The sequence below is a fragment of the Dromiciops gliroides genome, chromosome 2 (assembly GCF_019393635.1).
Source record: "Dromiciops gliroides isolate mDroGli1 chromosome 2, mDroGli1.pri, whole genome shotgun sequence".
Taxonomy (NCBI): Eukaryota; Metazoa; Chordata; class Mammalia; order Microbiotheria; family Microbiotheriidae; genus Dromiciops; species Dromiciops gliroides.
Window position 1 is genome coordinate 146,822,549 of NC_057862.1, and position 22,181 is coordinate 146,844,729.

General features: G+C 34.6%; 1 protein-coding gene across 2 annotated transcripts in view; it reads left to right on the plus strand.

Annotated features, from left to right (window-relative positions):
• USP3 (ubiquitin specific peptidase 3) overlaps positions 1–22,181 on the plus strand; it is a 115,230-nt gene that overhangs the window by 53,062 nt on the left and 39,987 nt on the right. The window contains exons 2-4 of one of the 2 annotated variants that reach the window (XM_043982333.1): positions 1,899–1,959; positions 9,840–9,971; positions 18,538–18,621. In XM_043982333.1, coding sequence (XP_043838268.1) covers positions 1,899–1,959; positions 9,840–9,971; positions 18,538–18,621 — 277 coding nt within the window. Of the gene's footprint in view, positions 1–1,898; positions 1,960–2,990; positions 3,114–9,839; positions 9,972–18,537; positions 18,622–22,181 lie in introns of those variants that run through there. The other variant, XM_043982334.1, reaches the window with a different exon arrangement.

The following is a 22,181-nucleotide window of genomic DNA, read 5'->3' on the forward strand; positions in this document are numbered from 1 at the left end:
ATTTCCACATCAGTCATATTGTGAGAGAAGAATCAGAACAAAAGGGAAAAAAAGTGCAAGAAAGAATAAACAACCAACAATAAAAGGAACAAAAAAAGTGAAAATAGTGTGCCTCAATCTTCATTCAGACTCCATAGTTCTTTTTCTAAATGTGGAGAGCATTTTCCACCATAAGTCTTTTGGCATTGTCTTGGATCATTTTATTGCTGAGAAGAGTTAAGTCTAGGACATCAGCTGTTATTTATTGTTTTCTATGTGCCAGGCACTGTAAAGAAGATCTGAGGATACTAATATAAGTAAGCAAGACAGTCCTTATCCTCCATTATACCACCTAGGTGTCCCTACATGACTCATCTTAGGTTCTCTGGAGACATAGGTTAGTATTTGCATTGATTAAAACTCTTCAGTCTTTCAAAGTTGTTTTCTTTACAGTGTTGCTGTCTTGGTATTGTTCACCTGGTTATGCTCACTTCACTGTTAGGTCATGCTACCCAAGATTCTCAGAAATCATCTTTCGCTGTTTTTGTTAGCACAATAATATTTCATTACATTCATATATCAAGATTTGCCCAGCCATTTCCCAATTTTATCTAAGAGGGAACCCTTCCCCAACCCTTGTAGATTTTAGTGTTTTGTTTTTTCTTCTTAATCTCTCCTTCAGGATCAGGAAGTTTGTTTTGCTCGTAACTATATTACTCCCTTTTAACCTCCACATCCTTGACTGTTTCCTTGTTGAGTTTGGCACCAAACTCTTCACCAAATTGTATGTGTCTTCATGTTCATTCAATTGCTCTTTGTTCATAGTAATGAGGTTCCTTATCACTGCTCCCATTCTCCATATTCATGTATTTCCATGCTCTCCAATTATGAGAAATAGCAAATTATATCCTATTCTTCCTCCTTTCAACACTAGTGTATTCCTTTTTAAATTTTCTTTCTCTTTTTTTTCTTCAGACTTCCTAAATAGAACCATTCCATTTTCTAAGCTATTTATTCTCCTAATTCTTTCCTTCAGAGCTTTTATGTCATTTTAGATGTCTCTTGATTGTTGTTAATCACATAGCAGAAGTTCTCAACCTTTTTCTTACTCCATCCACCTTTAACTTCCTTCCTACAAGGCAAATAATTCTAATTGGGGGGGGGGGTGTTGAGGCAGGACAAATAGAAAATAGTGAATTAGGATGATAGGATTTAAAGCTGGAAGGGGAATTCGAATCTTACCTCTCTTCCCCCCTCCCCTCCCCCATTTTACATATAAGAAAATTAACCTCTGTGCTGTCATCTGTCTTAACTGAGGTCACCCTGAAGTTTGATTCAAATTCAGATCCTCTGACTCAAAATTACTGCCTTAGGGCTCTGCTGTAAGGAACAACTGAATGATCTAAAAAGGGATGAAAATGTATAAACTTATAACCATGTTAACTAAACTTTTTTGTTTGACTCAGTAGCTAAAATGTAGTTACCTGCCTTTCAACATACCTTAATTTAAGTAACCATTTTATGTTACTGTAAAACTAAGTGGACTTTGAAATTTTAGTTTACTTAAGCAGTCATAGAATTTGTTTAGTCAGTTAGTGGTGTCTGACTCTTCATGACCCTATTTGGGGTTTTCATGGCAAAGATACTAGAATGGTTTGCCATTTCCTTCTCTAGCTCATTTTACAGATGAGGAACTGGGGCAAACAGGGTTAACTGACTTGCCCATGGTCACACAGTTAAGTGTCTGAGACTGGATTTGACCTCAAGTCCTTCTTACTGCAGGGCCATTCATTACTCTATCCACTGTACCACCTAACTGCCCTGAGTCATAGATTATAATTTTATAAATAAGGTAGGATTTGAAAAATACATGTTATAGTTGGTATATTTGTATGTTTTTCTTTTTTATCTTTTAATAGTGTGCCGGTCCAACAAAAGCCCCTGGGTCTGTTTGACTTGTTCAAGTGTTCATTGTGGAAGGTAGGTACTAAACTATTAGTACTATACAATGTTTTCTCCTTATTGTCAAGGTTTTTTTGTATTGTGCTATTTTGTACAGTTTAATCTCAATGTATAATAACCTTCAAATTTTTTCCCAAAATAAAATTCCTCATTATTGTAAGTGGGAAAATCTAGGTAAGGGAATATGGCTTCATTCTAAAATATTCCTTGATCATAAAGGCTAATTTGCAGAATTGATTTTTTTAAAAAGAGGGAGAAATTTGAATGTTTAAAATTGCTTTATGTTAGTCATCTGAAGAAACAGTCTAGTAATAATCATAGTGGACATTTAGATAGTATTTTTAGGTTTTGAAGTTGTTAACATATTTTTGCTTTAGATCATAATCTTGCTATGGAAAAGTACAAAAAAGATTGAGAAATTTAGATGTTTAAAATTGCTTTATATTAGTCATTTCAGGAAGAAGTCTGGTAATAATCACGGTGGACATAGAAATGATACTTTTAGATTTACAAATTTTTTTACGTATCTACTCGTATTAGAACATAACATCTTACTATGAAGTACATAATGAAACCTTGTCAGAGATTACCCAGATATTGCTATATAGAGAATTGTTTCCAGTTGGTTCAATTTAAAAAATTTCAAGCCCTAATCACAGCCATTCTCCCTGGATTTCTCAAATGTTTTTTGGCCTCAAATTCCAGTTGTAAACATGACTACTACTTAAATAGCATTTTCCCTATCAGACTCTATTAAATGCTATGTGGTACTGCTATTTTTGCATGTAATGTTATAGCTTAGAAAATCAACTTTAAATTTATTTGAAGAGCTAATTGCTTCAGGACATGAGAAATCATATACTTTTACACTGTTAGTCATAGGCTTGCTGTTGTCATAAAATCCTTATACACAAGCGGTAGTTTTGTTGAATTTGTTTTTTCTTTTAAAAATGTCAACCTGGAAATAAACATTTTAAAAATGTACATTTGGAGTACATTTGAAAATATTAATGCATCTCTTAACTGGCTGTTGTGGTTTTGAAATCTTTAGGATTTGGGAAATCTGCAAATACTTTGTACAGATAACATTTAATACAAAAAAGAAGAAAAGTAGAAGCATTTAAATTCTGCACTTGAAGAGACAGATTCCTCTCTTTCCTAGATTTTGAGAGGTGAGAATTATAATACTATAAAATTTATATAGTTCTGTTCACCAGTTGTCTCACAGTGCTCAACAACCTAAAATCTTGAATCATGGAATTCATATTCCAGTGAAAAGCCAGACAAGCCCCATTTGGATTCCAAATCGGAGAGATTAAAGTTCTTAAAGCAAGTGGCAACACATTCCATAAGTAAGATATGGAAGAATAAATTTGAAAACTTCTGGTCTCTGCAGGTGGGCTCCTTCAGTTTATACACAGCTTAACAATTTAAAAACTCTACATTGTTGCAAAGAAGCTTGATTAATTAAATTAATAAGGTCATTCCATATTTGTAAAATGACTTCACAATCATCATTTTACATAACTGATTGGTTCATTGTCTTTCATCATACAAGCCCCCATACTGTGCTTTTCATGCTTGTAAGTTGTGAAACTATAAAGAGTTTTCATTAAGTTAATTTATAAAGAACAGTAGACTGAGAATATGCTTTCAACTGGTAATCATTGTTTAGCAGATTTTAGTTAATTTATTTGTATGATCTTATACATGAGACAACATTTGTTGATTTAATAGGAAAATAAATGTTATGGAGTTTTTAGTTATTGAGCTTTTTACATGGAAAGGTATCTGGCTTCATGCTATGATTCAAGTTAAAAAAGTTATTAATAATTGGGGCAGCTAGGTGTCGCAGTGGATAAAGCATTGGCCTTGGATTCAGGAGGACCAGAGTTCAAATCTGGCCTCAAACACTTGACACTAACTAGCTGTGTGACCCTGGGCAAGTCACTTAACCCCAACTGCCTCACCAATAAATAAATAAAATTAAAATTATTACTAAAAAAGTTAGCACTAATTTAAAAAATGGGTTAGGGTAGCATGGTGTAGTGGAAAGAATATTGGATTTGGATTCCCAAGATCAGGTTTAGTTCCCAGCTCTGCAACCTTTTTGTGTGTATAGTATTGAGCAGGTCACCTTACTTTTCTGGGTCTCAGTTTATTCAAAAATTGGAGTAGATAACTTATTCTGTGATTTGGTCGGGGGGGGGGGGCAAGGAGTTAGAAAAGATCTCTTTCAAGTATTTGATCATTTTAAACTCACCTGATTTTCCAAACATGTTGGTTGTTGAAGCAAGAATAGTAGTTCCATCAAGCTCATATTAAGTTATTTTGACTAAGTGGCCTATCTTTATGTATAGAATATTTGGGAAATGGGGTGTGTTATTTAATTGAACTACATACACATACAGAAATGAATGAACAATTAGTTTTCAAATATAAGAATATAAAAAATGTTTATAAAATCACGCTGAAAACATTTTCATCTTTTAATTCAAGAGGTAACTTCAGCATCTTGTAATGCCTAAGATCCATTATTGTGAATATCAATTTTCATGATGATATTGTACTGTGATAGTAAATAAAAGAGTTTGAGCCAAATCCAGTGCCAACTCTATAATGCTTTGGAAGTTGGTTTCTGGAATGAATCTCTGGCTTATTTATGCCAAGATTGATGTAATATGGTCCCAGGAACAGACTCAAGTATGTTCTGAGGACCAGCCTTGCTTGTCACAGAGAGGTACATCACCAATAGGCTAGCCACCTGAGTAATGAAACTTTTTTTGGGGTCATGGCAACTCATGAAATGGGGAAAAAAATTTAAAATGGTTTTTAGTCTGTGTGGCTCCTTTCTGCTTATTCCTTGGTGACAGAGTGTGGGAAATAAGGCATCAAGTGCTAATGAATCACAGTTTTTAGTTGCCCATCAAACTAAAATTTGACTCTTGGTATGCTTAAATACGAGTTCCTTGTCTAATAACCATTGTGTGTGTGTAAACATATATATGCATATATATGTGTGTATACACACACACACACACACACACACACATATATACTGCTGGAGAAACTGAATCACATAATATCATATGAGGCAGCTAGGTGGCTCAATGTATAAAGTATTAAGTAGCTCAATCTATAGAGTATTGGACCTATACTCGGGAAAACCTGAGTTCAAATCCAGCTTCAAATACCACCCTGTTCAGGGGTTGTCATGAAAATAGAATGAGACAGTATTTGTAAAGCACTTTGAAAATCTTAAAGTGATATTAAATGACAGCTATTAAAAAATAAAATAAATGACAGTTATTGTTATTGGCTATTATATTGGTTTTTACATTCTTGTTATAAATGAGTTGATGGAGTGGGTTTTATCGGATGCCTAAAGCTACAAGAAATATTATTTCATGGAACACTTGAGCATTATATATTGCCTTAATAATGACTAGTATTTTCAAAAACTCAAATGTGAAATTAATTACAATTTATACACCATCATCAATTGCTGAGGATGAAGTAGAAAATAATTCTACAAAGAACTTAATTAGACCCTCCAAATCAAATCAACTTTCACTCTGGTACTTGGCAACTTCCATGCAAAGTTGGGAAAAGTTGAGTATTGAGAGAAATATAAGAAAGTATGGTTCAGGGAAAAGAAATGAGAGAGGCAAAGACTTTCAGATTATAGAGGTCATGTGCCTCTGTATCATGAACCACTCTTCAAAAAAAAAAATTGGTAATTCCTAAGGATTTAAGATGAAAAATGCCATCTACCTCCAGAGAGAGAGGATTGATGAAGTCTGAGTGCAGATTGAAGTATTATTTTTTCACTTTCTCTCTCTCTCTCTCTTTCTTTCTTTCTTTTTGCAACATGGCTATTATGGAAATATGTTTTGCATGATTTCACATGTATAACTGATATATTTCTTACCTTTTCAGAGGGTGGGAGAGGAGGAGGGAGAGAATTCAGAACTCAAGTTTTTTTAATAGACATTTAAAATAAATAATAAATTTATTGAAAAAGGAAAATAATTGGTAGGCACTGAATATGAGCATCAGATATCACTACAGAGAATGAAATCAACTACATTTTAACAGAAAAGACTTTTTATGGATGTAGGAATTAGCACTGGGACAGATGTCTGTGCTGAGAATTAAGATTAGAATTTATAATAAATAAGATAATATAATAGTATAAGAAAAATATGGCATATAGTTTAAAAGATTTAACATTGAATTATTTAAACAAGTTTTAAAAAAATAAAATACAGGAAGAGGACAACAGAAATGACATTGATACCAACTAAAATAAATTCATTAGAAGTTAAGCCAGTGTAATTAAATTACTACAATAGTGAGAACAAAAGAACCCATCAGCTATCTTATTCAGTAAACATTTGACCTGCCAAATGCAGAGATGATTGTCAAGGGAGCTTCAGGTTAGAATATACCCTCATCTACAAAATTTTATAAAGAAATTTGAAAGACAGTTATGAGAAATTTCATCTCAAATCAGAGAAGGGTCAAACTTGTAAAAAGAAAATTTTACAAAATATCTAAATAAGCAATGTCTTTTTAAGAGTATGGAAGGATAAAAATGGGAAGAAAATTAAAAATATAAAGAAATGGGAACCCAGGTTCTCAAAAATTACAGCAAACTTTTCTCCAGCAAGGATAGTGAAACCATTACCTTTGACCCAGTATCAAAGGTGCTTACAGAGCAAGCATAAATAGCACTAAAGAGAATGAAAATGATAAAAGTAGCTGGATTAGATCAAGTATGTATAGAGGACATTAGTGCTGGAGATGATCTAATTCTGAAGGTACTGTAAAACCAATTTATAAGGTAAAAAAGGATACCAAAAGCATAGAGAAAATCTCAGACCTTATTGATTCTAAGAAAAATTGATTCTAAAAAACATCAACTAGTGAACTATATACCTGCTCTCATCTATCCATGAATTGAGGGCATCCTTGATGAGGCTATTACAGTGAACAATCAGACTTTCAAATGGTATTCACAATAGGTTACACATCTACCATTTCATAGTTAATTGAAATGTACAGGAATATAAGATCCAATTGTTCTTATTGTTTTCTGCTTATTAAAAAAAATCGACTTAGAATTTTAAAAATTCCTTCTTACAGATTTTTTTGAGATCAAGCCACCTTTTTTTACAAGCTGTCTTCCTTCCATGTATGTAGATAATTTAAGATTTCATGGAAGATTTAACAGTAGAAATAATGCTATTTAATGACTGATAGATAATAAACATCAGATGAGGCATAAAATAAGAAGTATGCTTGCCAAAAAATATTTGCTTCTGTGGTATATGAGATCCTGTTCAGAATTCAGCTCAAGGTGGGATTTCCTGTGGGCAGTAAGATCTTCTAGGCATTCCTGTTATTAATTTTATCAAACCCCAAGCATTTTGGAAGAGATCTGTATTCATTGAAAGGATTTTGACTTGTCTCTACACCTAGGAGATGGATGAAGAATGTCTATTGCCCAGATTTTAACATACATCTGAATAAATACCTTTTAGACTTTGTCCAGTAGTATGTAGATCTGGGAAATGAGTAGACTAGGAGGAGAGTGGGATGAATTACTTTTTGGACACTGAAAAACATTTTTACTGTTCTCAAGGTTCCAGTAATAGCAAAGGCCCACCTTTTTAGTATAAACATTGTCATCTTTGCCATATGGAAGCAAGACCTGTAACACCCTGCCCCTGAGGAACTAAAGATGGATGTCATGCAGAGGGCAGTAGAAAGGTGCTTGGTGGGTGTGAGCAGGCTGCAGCATGTTACCAATGAGTAACTGAACAAAAACATAGGTAAATGAATGTCATCAAAGAATTAGATGACAGAAAGAGAAGACAAAGTTAGTTTTGTGGTGAGACAAAGGATGACAGGTAGACAGCCAGAATACTCACTCTCACAATGTCAGTGAGCAAGGAGCTTTTCAGCACATGGATGAAAGTCATAAAGGATGGGCAGGCATGGATGGGATACAGTCTGCATTGCAGACTTTTGGAGGGAACTCCTAAATTGATGAGATCATAGATAAATTTGAATGTTGAGTAATTATGTGATAATCATTAGTCTCTTTTTTGTAGAGTGTAGGGTGTGTGTGTGTGTGTACGTACGTATACACTCCCCTCCACCCCCACTTACCCCCCCCCCCCCAATGACTGGTGATCTGGCCATTTATGTCATTTAGATTTTGGGTTAATGACTCATACATGGGAAAGCTAATAGTTTGATGCATTTTTAAGGTTATGTGAATAGAAGAAATTATGTCCTCAGTCTTTTTAACCGCAGATATTGTTTGTATTTACCACTATGAAGAGAGGAGCTGCTTCTTCCCTTTTTCCTATGACTGGCTTCGAAATCCTGGTGGTTGAAAATTGGGGAAAAAATTGTTTCTTCCCTCTCCTTGTGGTCAGGCTGTTGAGTATGGTTTTCAAAATCCCCAAAGTAAGAGTTGTGCCTGATTTTTGGTAATTTAGATACATAAGAGATTATTCTTATTGTGAAATATGTGTCCCTGGAACTTGGTTTTGGTGAAATTTAATAAGCATTTCTTTTAAGTGTTCACTTTTCAGATAGGCCTAATTTTTGTACAATCTGGTTGGTTTTTAGCAAAGATACTCATTTTTTAAAGTGTTGCCACAATTCCAGTGATGTCAATTATTGAACTTTTTTGTTTCAAATTGTGCCCTTTTTTGAGATCAAGCTATGAGTGAACTAATTTACCTATTATTGACTATTTACATATAAATCTTTACTGTGTCCTTTTTAATGTAATTGTTATAGTAGTTATACAAACTGAAAACCTGTTGAAGAACTGAAATATTTTATGAATAGAATTAATGTTGGTTATCTTAATGTAATAAGTTGCATTTATATATTGCTTCAAAGTTTACAAATGTATTATATGCATGAAATAATTTAATCATCAAAACAGTATTGTAAGATAGTGACTACAGGTATTTTCTCATTTTGGGAATGAGGAAAATTAAAACTCAAAGAAGTTATAACTTACCTATATAGTCACAGATATTAAGTGTCAGAGGCTGGATGAGATTCCATGCCTCTCGACTTCAAATCTGGCCACTCTTTCCATTACACTATGCTGTCTATTCACTCATGTGAGACACATAAAATTACTGAAGCTTTTGCTAAAATGTGTATTTAGTTTTGTAATGCTTTTTACAATACGTGAGAACAACCTTCAAATTAAAGAATTGAAACCACATTGTAAATAGCCATCAGGAAGAGTGGGAATGCTGTCCTACTTCCATGTCTGGCTCGTCTTTACTCCCTGTTTCTCACGCTGTTGCTTATGTTGACTATTGTCTTGCACATAAAATCAGCCTAGAGTTTGTATCTTTTTTCCTCCCTTCGTTCCTTTCTCCCATCCTTCTTTGTTTCTCATGTTGTGTTTTTTTCTCTTTTCCTTTCTTGAATGCTGTTTGTTTTATGTTTTCCCTAGTGAGGAAATTAAGTTATTTCATTTTAAAGGGTCTCTTCTAGTAACAGTGTGTCTTGGATTTAGAAGTCACAATTCAGAGAAATAATAAACAGTGATGTCATCATGCTAATATTGTCAAAAGATGAATAATTGAGATATGTGGCATTTAGTTAAATTGTCTTAAAAGTAATTCCATATTGAATAACCTGTCGTTAATGTTGTAGGTGATCAAGAGTTTATTTTTGTAATAGATAAATACAGAATATAGTATATATATAAAATTATATTTGGACAACTGCATGTACTTCTCTATCATAATGTTTTGATTAGCATAGTCTAATTTTGTTATTAGAGATAGATACTTAAGTTTTTTAAGGGAATAATTAGATTAAAATGTATTCTCATAACTATATTTTTTAAGGTATGTGAATGGTCATGCAAAAAAACATTATGAAGATGCCCAGATTCCCTTAACAAACCATAAGAAAACAGAAAAGCAAGAAAAAGTTCAACACACTGTGTGCATGGATTGCAGTAGTTACAGTACATACTGGTAAGTCAATGTTTTTCTGGCATGTATGTGTCTGTGTATGCATATAAAATCTCAAGGGTTCTCAACCAGTAAATATGGATCCATGATTACTGGACCAAAACAGCTGCTGTCAAAATCATGGTATCTAGAATTTTTGCTAAGGAATACATAGCCAATAGGGGGATTTTTCACCTCATTCTTTTTCCCCCTCCCACCCCAGAACACACATACAAACTTTACTGTTGACGTATATTTGACATTGCTTACTGCTCTCAGAGCTTTGGGAACATAAAAAGTCACTTCTCCCCAAGTCAGCAGGCAAACATTCATTAAATGCTTATTCTGTGCCTGAAGATGTTTAGACAAAATACTTTCATTTTCTGCCCTGAGGGAGCTTACAGTAAACACTTGTTTTGTTCACATAATGTATACTTGGTTCTTCAAAAACATAAATAATTAAATGACCATCTAATCTTCTGACCAGGTAGTTTAGAACACAAGTGATGTTTAACAGTCTTCATCTATTGGGTATGATTTCAAATCATTAAATTTTTGTATCACTTAACCATAGCATGTGGCACAGAAATGTCAGGTCTTTGGACTCCCAAGTTCAGTCGGTTTTTCCTTTATAGAATGAGAAATATTTTGGGATGTGAGTAAATTTATTCTTCTAGAATCGTAGAATCCTTAAATTGAAAGAGTTCTCAAAGGCTATTCCTTTAAAAATAAAATTAAAAACTTAAAAACCTTTTTTAGAATTTATAACATTCGTGTAAAGGGATCATCTTCTAATAAGTTTAGTAAGAATAAAGTTGTTGTTTGAGGTTCCAAATAGTTATTTTATAAAACCATTTTAAAAGGTGAAAGAAATAAAAATAATTTTAAAAAAACTTTAGTAAATTTTTATTTACCTATTCCTGACCTATATTTTCAGTGATGCAACAGGTAAACCATTACAGACCTAGAATCCTTTAATTTAAAAAAACAAAACAATAATTTATAGGTATTTTTGGTTTGTTTGAGTTTCTTTTAAGCAAACTTTACAACTCAGGTGGTCTAATTATATAAATAGCTTTTCTTTTCAGCTAATAATCTAGATCTCAGCATCTTTAATAAGGGATATATTTTCCCCTAGAGGTGTATTCCTAATTTTTCTTAGTTGCCTGATAGACAGCACATTCTTCTTTGAATTTTAAAGACCTCTGCTGCCTAAAAAAAAGCTACTTTGAAATTTTAAACTTTCTTCTATTTGTTATATATGGAGTTAACATAAAATAACAATTTGTTTTGTCAGCATTTTGTGTTTTGTGACCTAAAGTACAAGCAGGACATTTTGTCTAATTTTGGACTTAAAAATATCCTCTTAAATTTGTTTGGACATTTTAGACTCTAGCAAATACCATTTCCTTCCTATCCTACCACACTCACATTTCCAGGTATGTAGATTATGAGACTCAGTACCCACAATTGTTCTCTTTTTGGAGGTGTGTTACACAATTCTAACTTGCTGACTAAAGCTGATCAAACTGAATTTGATATGTTTTTTATATATGTATATATATATATTTTTTAAGATAACTTAAAATATTTATTATTTCAGGTGATGGGTGATTATTATTCCTTGTTTCTGCTAAATAGAAGGATCATTTGGGAACATATCTTTAGCTTTTTAGTGTGTGACTTGAAACATGGAATTTCTCTATTTTGGAAGTTCCCTTTTCTGACAGAATTGACAAACAATGAAGTCAGATGTATCTTCCATTTCTTAGGCCTTTTTAAATTGATGAAGGATTAATGATATTTTTAATGAAACAGAAATTTTCACTGGATAAAAGTTTAAAACAGGAAAAATTATTCCCTTTCATCTGCTTGAGATAGCTGTACTATGTAGCAATCAGGAGAATCACAAAGGACCAAAGCTGTGTTTCTCAGGTATTCCCTGAAGCACAGAGGAGCCAGGAAAAATCACCAGAGTTTTATTCTATTTTCAATGAGAATTTGGAACTAGCTGAACATGTCTTGGGTTGATTTAGAGAAACCTTGTCCCCTCTTCTGTGTGCTTCCTCTGTTTAGTATCCCTATGTCTTTACGCCATACAAATGCTAAACAGATTTATATATAGCATATTTGCTACTTGTAGATAATTTGTCTTACACTGTATATATAAAATTTGTTTTATATATAGTTTATTTGTCTACTTGTAAAAAGGTAAAGAACACTACCTCAGTTTAATTAAAAGTTGGCTAGTAAACATGGTCTGTGGTTAAAATTTAAGAGAACCTTTTTATCATAACAATTTTTATTCTATTTTTAAAGCTTTTATGGGAATCAGAGACTCACTCTAATTCATGTTGTACCTAAGTGCCAGAGGTCAAAATGAGGAGCAATGGGTGGAAGTGAAAGAGAGGCAAAATGATTCTTTTTGTAAGGAGAATGATTACAGACAGCTAGAACTGGAGTAGGATGACTTGAGAGATGGTGGATCTTCTAGTAAGCCTGGATGGATGACTGCTTATTGAAGGTGTTATAGAGGGTCTTACTGTTCAAGTTCAGACTAGACTAGATAGTTAGTCCTTTCCAATTCAGAGATTCTGAGATTCTGTGTCATTCCCTTGCTCAAGAAACTTAAGTGGCTCCTTTTCTCCCCTAGCTTGCCATTTAAAGCTATTTACAATATGCCTCTATTTTCCCAGACTGATTTCATATTATTCCTTGTTATATGCTGTATTGTAACGATTGGAATGACGCCACCTGCTGGAGCCTTACTGTAGGAAAGTTCCAACATGAGGAAAGGGCCTCTGAGGGCAGGACCATGAGGCTTTTTCTTTGGCGTCAGGGTGGGAGGAAGAAGGGGGAGGCTGGCGCTCTGACTCGCTCTCTTTCGTGTGGACTCTGGTGGAAAGCAGAGCTAGGAATGCGCTCTCCCTTTAATAGATAGATGAATCTAGGCCTTTCTCTTTCTCTTCACCAAATTCTTATTCTCCTTAATAAATGCTTAAAAGTCTAACTCTTGCTAAAGCTTATAATTTATTGGTGACCACTCATTAGATATTTTAGATAGACTAGCTAGAATTTTAGACCCATACAGTATGTTCCAGCCATACAGGCTTACTTACTGTTCCTCATGCATGACATTCTATCTCACTTCCATGCCTGTTCACAGGCTGTCCTGATACCTGGAATGTCTCCTCATTATCTCCTCCTTTCAAGACATAGTTCAAGTGCCACAACCTTTCAGTTATATTAAACAAGCATTTATTAAGTGTTCACTCTGTGCAAGGCACTGTTTATAAAGACAAACACTATATCATAATTTTGCTGTAGGTGGCAGTGGGTGGTTAAGGAAGGAAGCTGAGTATTAGACTGAAAGGGAGACAGAATGAAATGGTTAATGGGAAGTGACCTAAGGATAGAATGACATTGGTAAAGATGGGGAACAATAAGAAGACTTTTGAACAACCACTTATTAAATGCTTACTCTATGTTTATCATTTGTTAGGGGCTGGAGGAACACAAAAAAGACATTGTCTCTATCTTCATGAGGTTGACAGTACAACAGGAGAGATAAAAGACACACAGAAATGTGTAATATTCTGCAAATAGCTATATGGTAATTCTAGTACAGACTAGAACATAATAGCTTAAGAGAGGTATAAGGACTCATGTTCAAAGCAGAGACTGTTTTATTTTTCCCACTGGGAGATATGTTCCACTTTGTTCTTGCTTTGGGACCTAAACAGAGATTTCATAAAGCAATCAGAATGGCCGGTAAATGCTTTTATAAAGCAGTAGACCTTTGCTACCTTATACTCATGAAAGGGAAGGCTTAAGTTAGTCTCCCTACCCTAAATCCCATAATTACTTTATGTAAATTTGTATTAACTTATATCTGTATGCATATTACTTTCCCCCAGTAGAATATAAATGGTGTGTTGTGTTGGGTTTGTTTTTTTTTTTAAATCCACGTGTCTGCAGTACTTCAAATATAGATGCTTAATTAATGTTGGTTGAATTGAATTGACATTCTGAGACTGTGGCGATGAGAGGATACCATGACACCAGTGAGCCAACACTTCCAATTTGGGGCAGAGAAGAAATACATAACTAGGGCACACACTAGACCTTAATTTCCATGATGGCTCCCTAAAAAAGCTACAGCTTTCTTAGCTTTCCCACATTCTTCCTAGCCTGGCCATCAGCTCCCCACCAGGCCAGCTCCATGATAAAGGCAACATATGGGGTATAAGTGGTGCAGGCTTTCTTAGGTTGTTAGATTGCTTTTCGATCTCGAACGTTAGAAATAGAGAAGCACCCAGGGAAATGCTCCCCCCCCCCCTTTTTTTTTGTCAGTCATGAGGGATGGACATTTTCAGTAATATCTAGAAGCTATTGAAAACGTTCATCTCTCATAAGTAAATATCCCAGAAAGAAGCCACAGGATCCTGAGGAGATGTGTCTGCTGCAGGGTAGACTGGACTTGAAAAGACTTGAGAGGGTATGAGTGAAGTCTAAATAGAAGGATTGTACATCTGGGTTGTAAAGACAAATAGTCTATCATAATTTTCCTGTCGAAAGCCATGGGTATCTAGGATAACTAGGCTTTCAAAGGGTGAGATGAGAGTAACATTCAAAAACAGGTTTTAGTGGGAGGTTAGGCACAGAGGCAACAAAACAATGGCCATATACAAGGGACAGTGAATAGTCTAGTTGGAGGGTGGAGCAGAGTAAGAATACAATAGTAACTGATCTTTATATGTCACCTTATGGTTTGTAAAACACTACATTCAAAGGCCTTCTTTGGCTTATCAGAACAGGGTTAAGGACCTCAGAGCCCCTAGACATGTGGTGGGCTGTTCTTAGCAGTGTAGCGCTGTGCTGCTCACAGCTTGCCTATCCCTGAACTTTCCAAGCTCTCCTCACCCCTCAACACACCTCTCTTTGCATGCCCCACCCCGCCACCTCCAGTCTTTTTGACTCTCCTGGGGCCTTCTCAGAGCAGAACTCCCCCCATTTGTTCAGTATGAACATAGCTCTGTCTTTGGTCTTGCTCGGATGCTACCTTGTACGTTGGCTTTGTTGAAGGGGCCTCCTTTTCCTGTTGTCTGTGGGCTTCTGGCTGACTTTTAGAGTAGTTCTGGATTGGGAGAAGTAACTTACTGCAGTTTCTCATGGTCATTCCTTATCTATCTCTATGTTAATATCTAGTCTGTCTCCCAAATTCTAATCCCAGATCACCAACTGTTCATTGGATATTTCAACCTGGGGTCCAGTAGGCACCTTAAATTCTACATGTCCTCACCTTCTGAACATGTCTGTTTTTGTTGAGGGCACCACCATCCTTTCTGTCACTACGGCAATGTAAAGAAACACAGTGCTAAAAAGCAACAGAACTGGGGGCAGCTAGGTGGCGCAGTGGATAAGCACCGGCCCTGGAGTCAGGAGGACCTGAGTTCAAATCCGGCCTCAGACACTTAACACTTAATAGCTGTGTGACCCTGGGCAAGTCACTTAACCCTAACTGCCTCACCAAAAAAAAAAAAAAAGGCAACAGAACTCAGGTAGAGCAGAAGGGACCTGTATTGGTATTGCACTATTAAAATTAAAGCACACGGAACTTTTTTCTTTGAATAGTGAGCACACTGCCATTGAAGAATGACAGATATTCTTAACCCTAATCATCCTGTTATGGGTTTTATTTACTTTGTCTTGGGTGAAGCTTCTTTGAAGATTTGTTGGTTGTTTGCTGAGAAATATGTTGTGTCAAAACAAACAAAATGTGTTGATAAAAACTAAGCAACAGTTCACACATATCTAAAAGTCTAATCTGTACTCCCCAGTGCTATGTTAAAGGGATAGGAACAAGTAGTATTTGAAGGAGAAAGTACTACTTAATAACCACATGAAAAAGTTCTCAAATTCTTTAGTGATTAAAGAAATGCAGAGCAGGATGAACTTAAGATGATACTGTGTACCCAACAAAAATTTTTAAAATGGTTGTTTTCCCCCGTGAGACAGGTAAACAGGCAGGATGGTTTCAGAAAAACCTTGGGAAGACTTACATGAACTGATGCAAAGTGAAGTGATTAGTAGCAGGAGAACATTGTACACAGTAACAGCAATGTTGTACAATGATTAGTTGTGAATGACAGCTATTATCAGCAATACAGTGATCAAAAACAATCCCAAAGGACTCATAATGAAAAATGCTATCCACATCCATAGAAAGGACTGATGGAATCTGAATGCAGGTCAAAGCATACTATTTTTCACTTTCTTTATTTTCTTCATGGTTTTCTTCCATTCTCTCTTTCTCTGTTTTCTTTTACAGCATGACTAATATGTTTTGTAAGATTGCACATGTGTAACCTATATCAATTTGCTTGTTGTCTCAGGGAGGTGGCAGAGGAGGGAAAGAATTTGTAACTCAAAACTTAAAAAAAAACAACAACAAATGTTAAAAATTATTTTTACATCTACTTGGAAAAAATATTCTTTTAATTAAAAAAAGTTTTAAACGATTGTTGGGTAGCACCAGTTGTACCTAAGCACAGTTATCAATAAAAAAACATTTTTAAAAGGGCAAATATTATTTCCCATTTCAGAAGTACTTAATAACTTGCCTAAGATACTGTTGGTTTTTTTTTGTTTGTTTTTGGTTGTTGTTTTTTTTTTCTTTTTTTTTTTTCATTTTCTTTTTGGTGGGGCAATGAGGGTTAAGTGACTTGCCCAGGGTCACACAGCTAGTAAGTGTCAAATGGCTGAGGCTGGATTTGAACTCAGGTCCTCCTGAATCCAGGGCTGTTGCTTTATCCACTGTGCCACCTAGCTGCCCCCGTTTTTTTGTTTGTTTTTTTTAGTAAGGCAACTGGGGTTAAGTGACTTGCCCAGGGTCACACAGCTAGTAAGTGTTAAGTGTCTGAGGCCGGATTTGAACTCAGGTACTCCTGAATCCAGGGCTAGTGCTCTATCCACTGCGCCATCTAGCTGCTCCCTAAGATACTGCTTGCAAATACATAGGTTGAGTTGGAACTATAGTCCCACAGGGGTTTGTAAAAAATAAAAAATAAACCCCCACCTTATTCCTTGTGTATTTCAGAAGAAAATATTTAGTGATTCTTTATTAAGAAAAGATTAGTTGTATATATTAGATATTCCTGCCAGTAGTGTCAACTTGCAATTCCAGAGGGGATTTCTTTTTCAGGAGTTCCTTATAACAATGAAAGAACAGATTCATTTCCTATTCCTGTCCTACTATTGTATGTCTCCTTTTATGTTGACCAGTTTCAGGATATGAGATACATTTGGATCCACTGACACCAGTACCTACATGTGCAGAGCCTTGGAAAAAACAAAATTTAGATAGGACATGATCTCATTCTACCTTCATGGAATTTACAGTTTAATAGCAAATATTATGCATATACACATAACTGTAATACAAAATAAGACATAAATGCATTAGAAAAGTCCAAATAAAGTGATATGGTTGGAAAAGTCATTACTGATGAGGGGAAGAAGGGAAGAAGGTAGAGAAGGCTTCCTGTGGCAGATGTCATTACAGTTGGTTCTAGCACTTAGTACAGTGCATAGCACATAGGAGGTATTTAATAAATATTTATTGGTTTTAAAAGGTAGCTAGGGTTCTGTAAAATTGTAAAGCTTCCAAACTTTTGTCAGCTAAGAATGGCAGGGTTATTCGTTATTCTGCAGTGGTTATAATAAATGATTACACATGATTCCTGTATACTCTGGAAGATATTTTGGTATCACTTTGAAAGTTATTTTTGTTCATGTTGACTTTGTCCCAGGACAAAAATGTGTTCATTATTGCAACATTAGTGATGAAATTTTTATGTGATTTCTCATGTTATTTGCTTAAATGGTGACTTCACAAAAACATTTCCTTCCTTCAAGGTAGTTATCAGTTTCTTATAGTGACAGCCATTGTTTTCCACATTTTGCACATATCTTCCAAGAATTAGTACTTCAGAGAGAAAGATTATTCCTAGTTATTGGTATAACTCCTCTTTCCCCATAGAAATTCATATAAAGTAAACTTAATTTTTTTTTTAGTTAAAATTTATTTAAAAACTTTATGTTCATGTTTTAATTGTACTTTTCTTTTTAAAAGTTACCGGAGGTTATTAAAATGTGTGTTTCCTTCCCTGTTCATTTAAAAACTCTTCTCTCAATCTCTTTATTTAAACTATACAATATAATCACATTTGGTAACTAGGTTCGAAGTAACTTGAATAGGACTTGTGCTTTTTACTACATTTTTCTTATATTGAGAGAATTAAAAAACTAAAAACGTGCCATGTTTCATTTTAGAAAGAGAAATTGTAGTGCCTTTGTAACAAAACTATGATCTATAATACATTTAAAAAAATGTGAAAAGGACCTCTGTAAGACAGTTGTATATGTAGTGTTCATAAAGCATTCCATTAGATTCCAGTTCTGCTTTTAAAACTGACCACCCACATTAAGTGTCCAGAAAAACATGTGATCATCTTGGCAGTAGGTAAACCTTTGAATGATTTCATTATTATGGTTTTTTAATGTATACTGATGAATATTTTCCTTGCAGTTATCGCTGTGATGATTTTGTGGTAAATGATACCAAGCTGGGACTGGTACAGAAAGTCAGAGAACACTTACAGAACCTGGAAAAGTAAGTAATATACAAATGGGAAAAAGAATTGAATGGCGAAGAGCTGACCCTCACCAATGGGCCTGAATGAGATTAAAATATAATTGGGAAATATTTAACAAAATGAATAAAAACACAATAGAACATAGATAATGTTAATATATTGCTTTCAAAGTCAATATGTGACCTGTGGGAATCCATCTGTATGGTTTAGTGACCCCCATTTCTCTTTGAGTTTGACACCTACTGGTGTAGAGGAATTTAATTTAAAATGGCTCTCCTCCCCTTTTTGAATATCATAAATATATTTCAGTATGCTTAAAAATGTATGAATCTCTGAACATTTATAGAAGCAGGATTCATATCTCTATAATGATGTTCATTGGTATATTAGTTATACATCTATTAGTTCATATCCATATTGTTGTATTTCTTAACCAACTACAGGCAGTTATTTCAGAGTAGGTCAGGGTGTGTAGGTGGAAGAAAGGAAGTACTTGAAAAAGGTTTTATAAGCCCACTGACATAAAAAATACAAACTAGGATTATCTCTGGTTTGAGCTGATTATTGTCAGTTATGTCTTCTGTCACTCAAAGTACTCTAAGGCCAATTTAGTAGCAGCAAAGATACATAAACAGTTTCTAAAAAGGAGGAGCTTTGACTGTTATGCGCCTAGTTATCTTAAACATATAAATGTTTGGAATAGTAAACTCCTCAATTTCCCTTTTTAGCATGACCAGAAGGTCACATCACTAGGTGTGAGGGAATTGTGAGTTGCCTTCAGCCATCAGAATGTATTGAAACAGCTATATCTGGTTAAATACTATTTTCAGGATAGACAAGCATGTGATTCATTAGAAACGAGTTGCTATCTTCCAGTCTTCAAGCTATGAGTAAAAGTCTTATTTGACAGTTCTCTGGGATACTGAGGGTCACTGTGGTACTGAATTATGGCCCTAGAAGCCTGGTGACTGACATTTATTACTCACTTTGTCATGCATGACCAGCTACCTGGTTTTCTTTGCAGTTAGTTCACTAAAAATATTTTAAAAGTATGCCAGAAGCACTCATATAAATTGATGGTATTGCTAAAAGGAGATTTTAAAATTGCTTTCCTAAAGACATGTCCTCCGGCTTATAGAAGGCTGGCTAGAAAGGCCACATGGTAGAATGAATGCAGGGTTGTCACTCAGGATGGCCTGCCACAGACACTTACTGGTTATGTCTTATTGGGCAGGGTACTTCAATTTTGTGGGCCTCAGTTTCCTCATTTGTAGTATGAGGTGACTGAACTTGATGACTTTGGAGTTCCCGTCCACTGTAACAAGATACCTCATTCTGGTTTTTTGGGACACTGATTATATTTGCAACCAACTATGTTTTGATGTACTTGGAATCAAAGGGAAGAATGAGAGTATTTTTTGTTTTCTAAAATAGAGGAACAAAAACAAAACCTTAAAACTCAAATTCTGGCATTACAAGATATTTACTGATTTATTCTCTTTGGAGCCTTTCTTCCAAGAAATATATTATATTATTGTTTATGATATAATAGACAGAGCTGTCACTTTTCAGTATTCAGTTTTTAGGAAATTTAGCAATAAACTATTTTAAAGAGCATGGAGCCTACATATTCTACATACATATATCAAAATCTTTGGCTTTTCCTACATTTTATCACCTGCAAGATAACTGTGAGATTTGGGTGATGGCGCATTTGTGTTTTTGTTTTAGAATATTCTGGTTTAGTGATGATGGCACAATTAGTATTTTACTTTACATTTATTCTCTCTGAAATAAATTTCTGAAAATTTTGTTATTTTTATTTTTCTCTAAGAAAAAGAAAAGTGAAGCAAAGGTAGCCTAATGAAAGTGTTCAAAATGTCACTGGAAAACTCACTTTCTCTTTTTACTTCAAGATCATTTCGGCAGGTGAAAAGTCTCATGGACTCTCTGCCTCACCCAGTATCCCTTTAATCTAGACACCCCCATGCCCTGGCCACAACCATACCAATGAGGGAGCTGTGGCCCAGGAAAACTAGGAAGACACAAGTATTAAGTAGCAAAGGCAGAATTCAAACCTAGATGTTCTGATTCATAAGCTCATTGCTCTTTCTGCTATGTCATGGTACTTGAGCTTCATCAAGAGAGACTCAAATCTACAGTGGAAAATAAAATTTAACAGCATTTTAAAAATGTTATTTGGATTGGTTCTACAGTTCAGAAAGGTAGCATGACTTAGTGGAAAGTTTCCGATTTGGATTCAGTAGGAATATAAGTATAAACCCTGCCTGTCCTACTCTCCTGTTTGTAAAATGGAATAAGACATATAGTGTCTGTTTCACAGGATTGTTGTGAAAATCAAATTTCTGATATTACCAAGTGAAGAAATGCTGACTGATTTTTCCTTTTTTAATGATCTTTTTGAGAGGAAAGAATCAAGTAAAACCTTTGTGGTACTATAAAAGCAAAGAAACTTAGTACAAGACAGTGAGTTTAAAAAATAGTTATAAACATTAGAAGTGCCTCAGAAAAATCTCAAGCAGTCTGATAAGGTAAAGGCCCACTGTTTGATTCCTTCAACTGAACTGGCCTTTCATTTTAATGGTGAAGAACTTCACTGTTTGCTCCTTGTAGAAACGGCCTTAGAGGTCAAAGAAGTCTTTGAACAAGTTTAGGAATCGCTTTAAGAGTGTAGGTAATTTTAAAAAGCAAAATAAAACAAAATCGATCAACAGGCATTTATTAAACACCCGCTAAATGCCAGGAACTGAAGGCTGGGGATACCACAACAGAAGGGAAATAGGCCCTATCCTTAAGGAGTTTATATTCTGTTGTTAGGTATATTAAATAAAATTTTCTTTGTTCTTTATACGGATCAGGCTCCTGACTTTAAAATATTTTCACATATTCTTAGTTTTGGGTCCCACAGTTCAGTGAATAAAGATATGAACATTTTTTTAAAAGATGTTACCCATTGCTTCTTACATTTTAGACAAATATGTTTTATTTGCAAACAACTTCAGTATCATATTGCTGATGCAGTTCCTTGACTACTAAATATGCCATACTTCTATGTAAGAATTTTGGCAGTAATAATTAGTGATTATAAACCTGACACTGCATAATGGGGATAGCTGCAGATTTTAAAAGATGTTTGAGAGGTGGCATAGTGTCTCTTGTTTTAAACATATAGAGTCACATAATTCTTATGAACTCATTGTAGGATTATAGCTTTCCTCATGCATATAACTTATTTATAAGTATAATGAATTCTTATTTTTATCTTCCATTGATTTAGACTTTTTTTAAAAAATTGTGGTCAATAATAATTCACTTTGATCAGAGAAAATGGAAATAGATCTTGCTTTTATTTAAAAAGACAAAAAAGGGGAGAAAAAGACAGAACACACACAGTTCTGATATAATTCTTTCTGGCCATATTTTCAAGCCAGACTGGATATCACTATAATCTACAATATTATTACTTATGTAGTCATTTTGCAGAAATTGACTGGACACAATGTAACAAACACCATAGCCTTTTTCAAGAGACAGGGGAAAATTATACATCAATAGT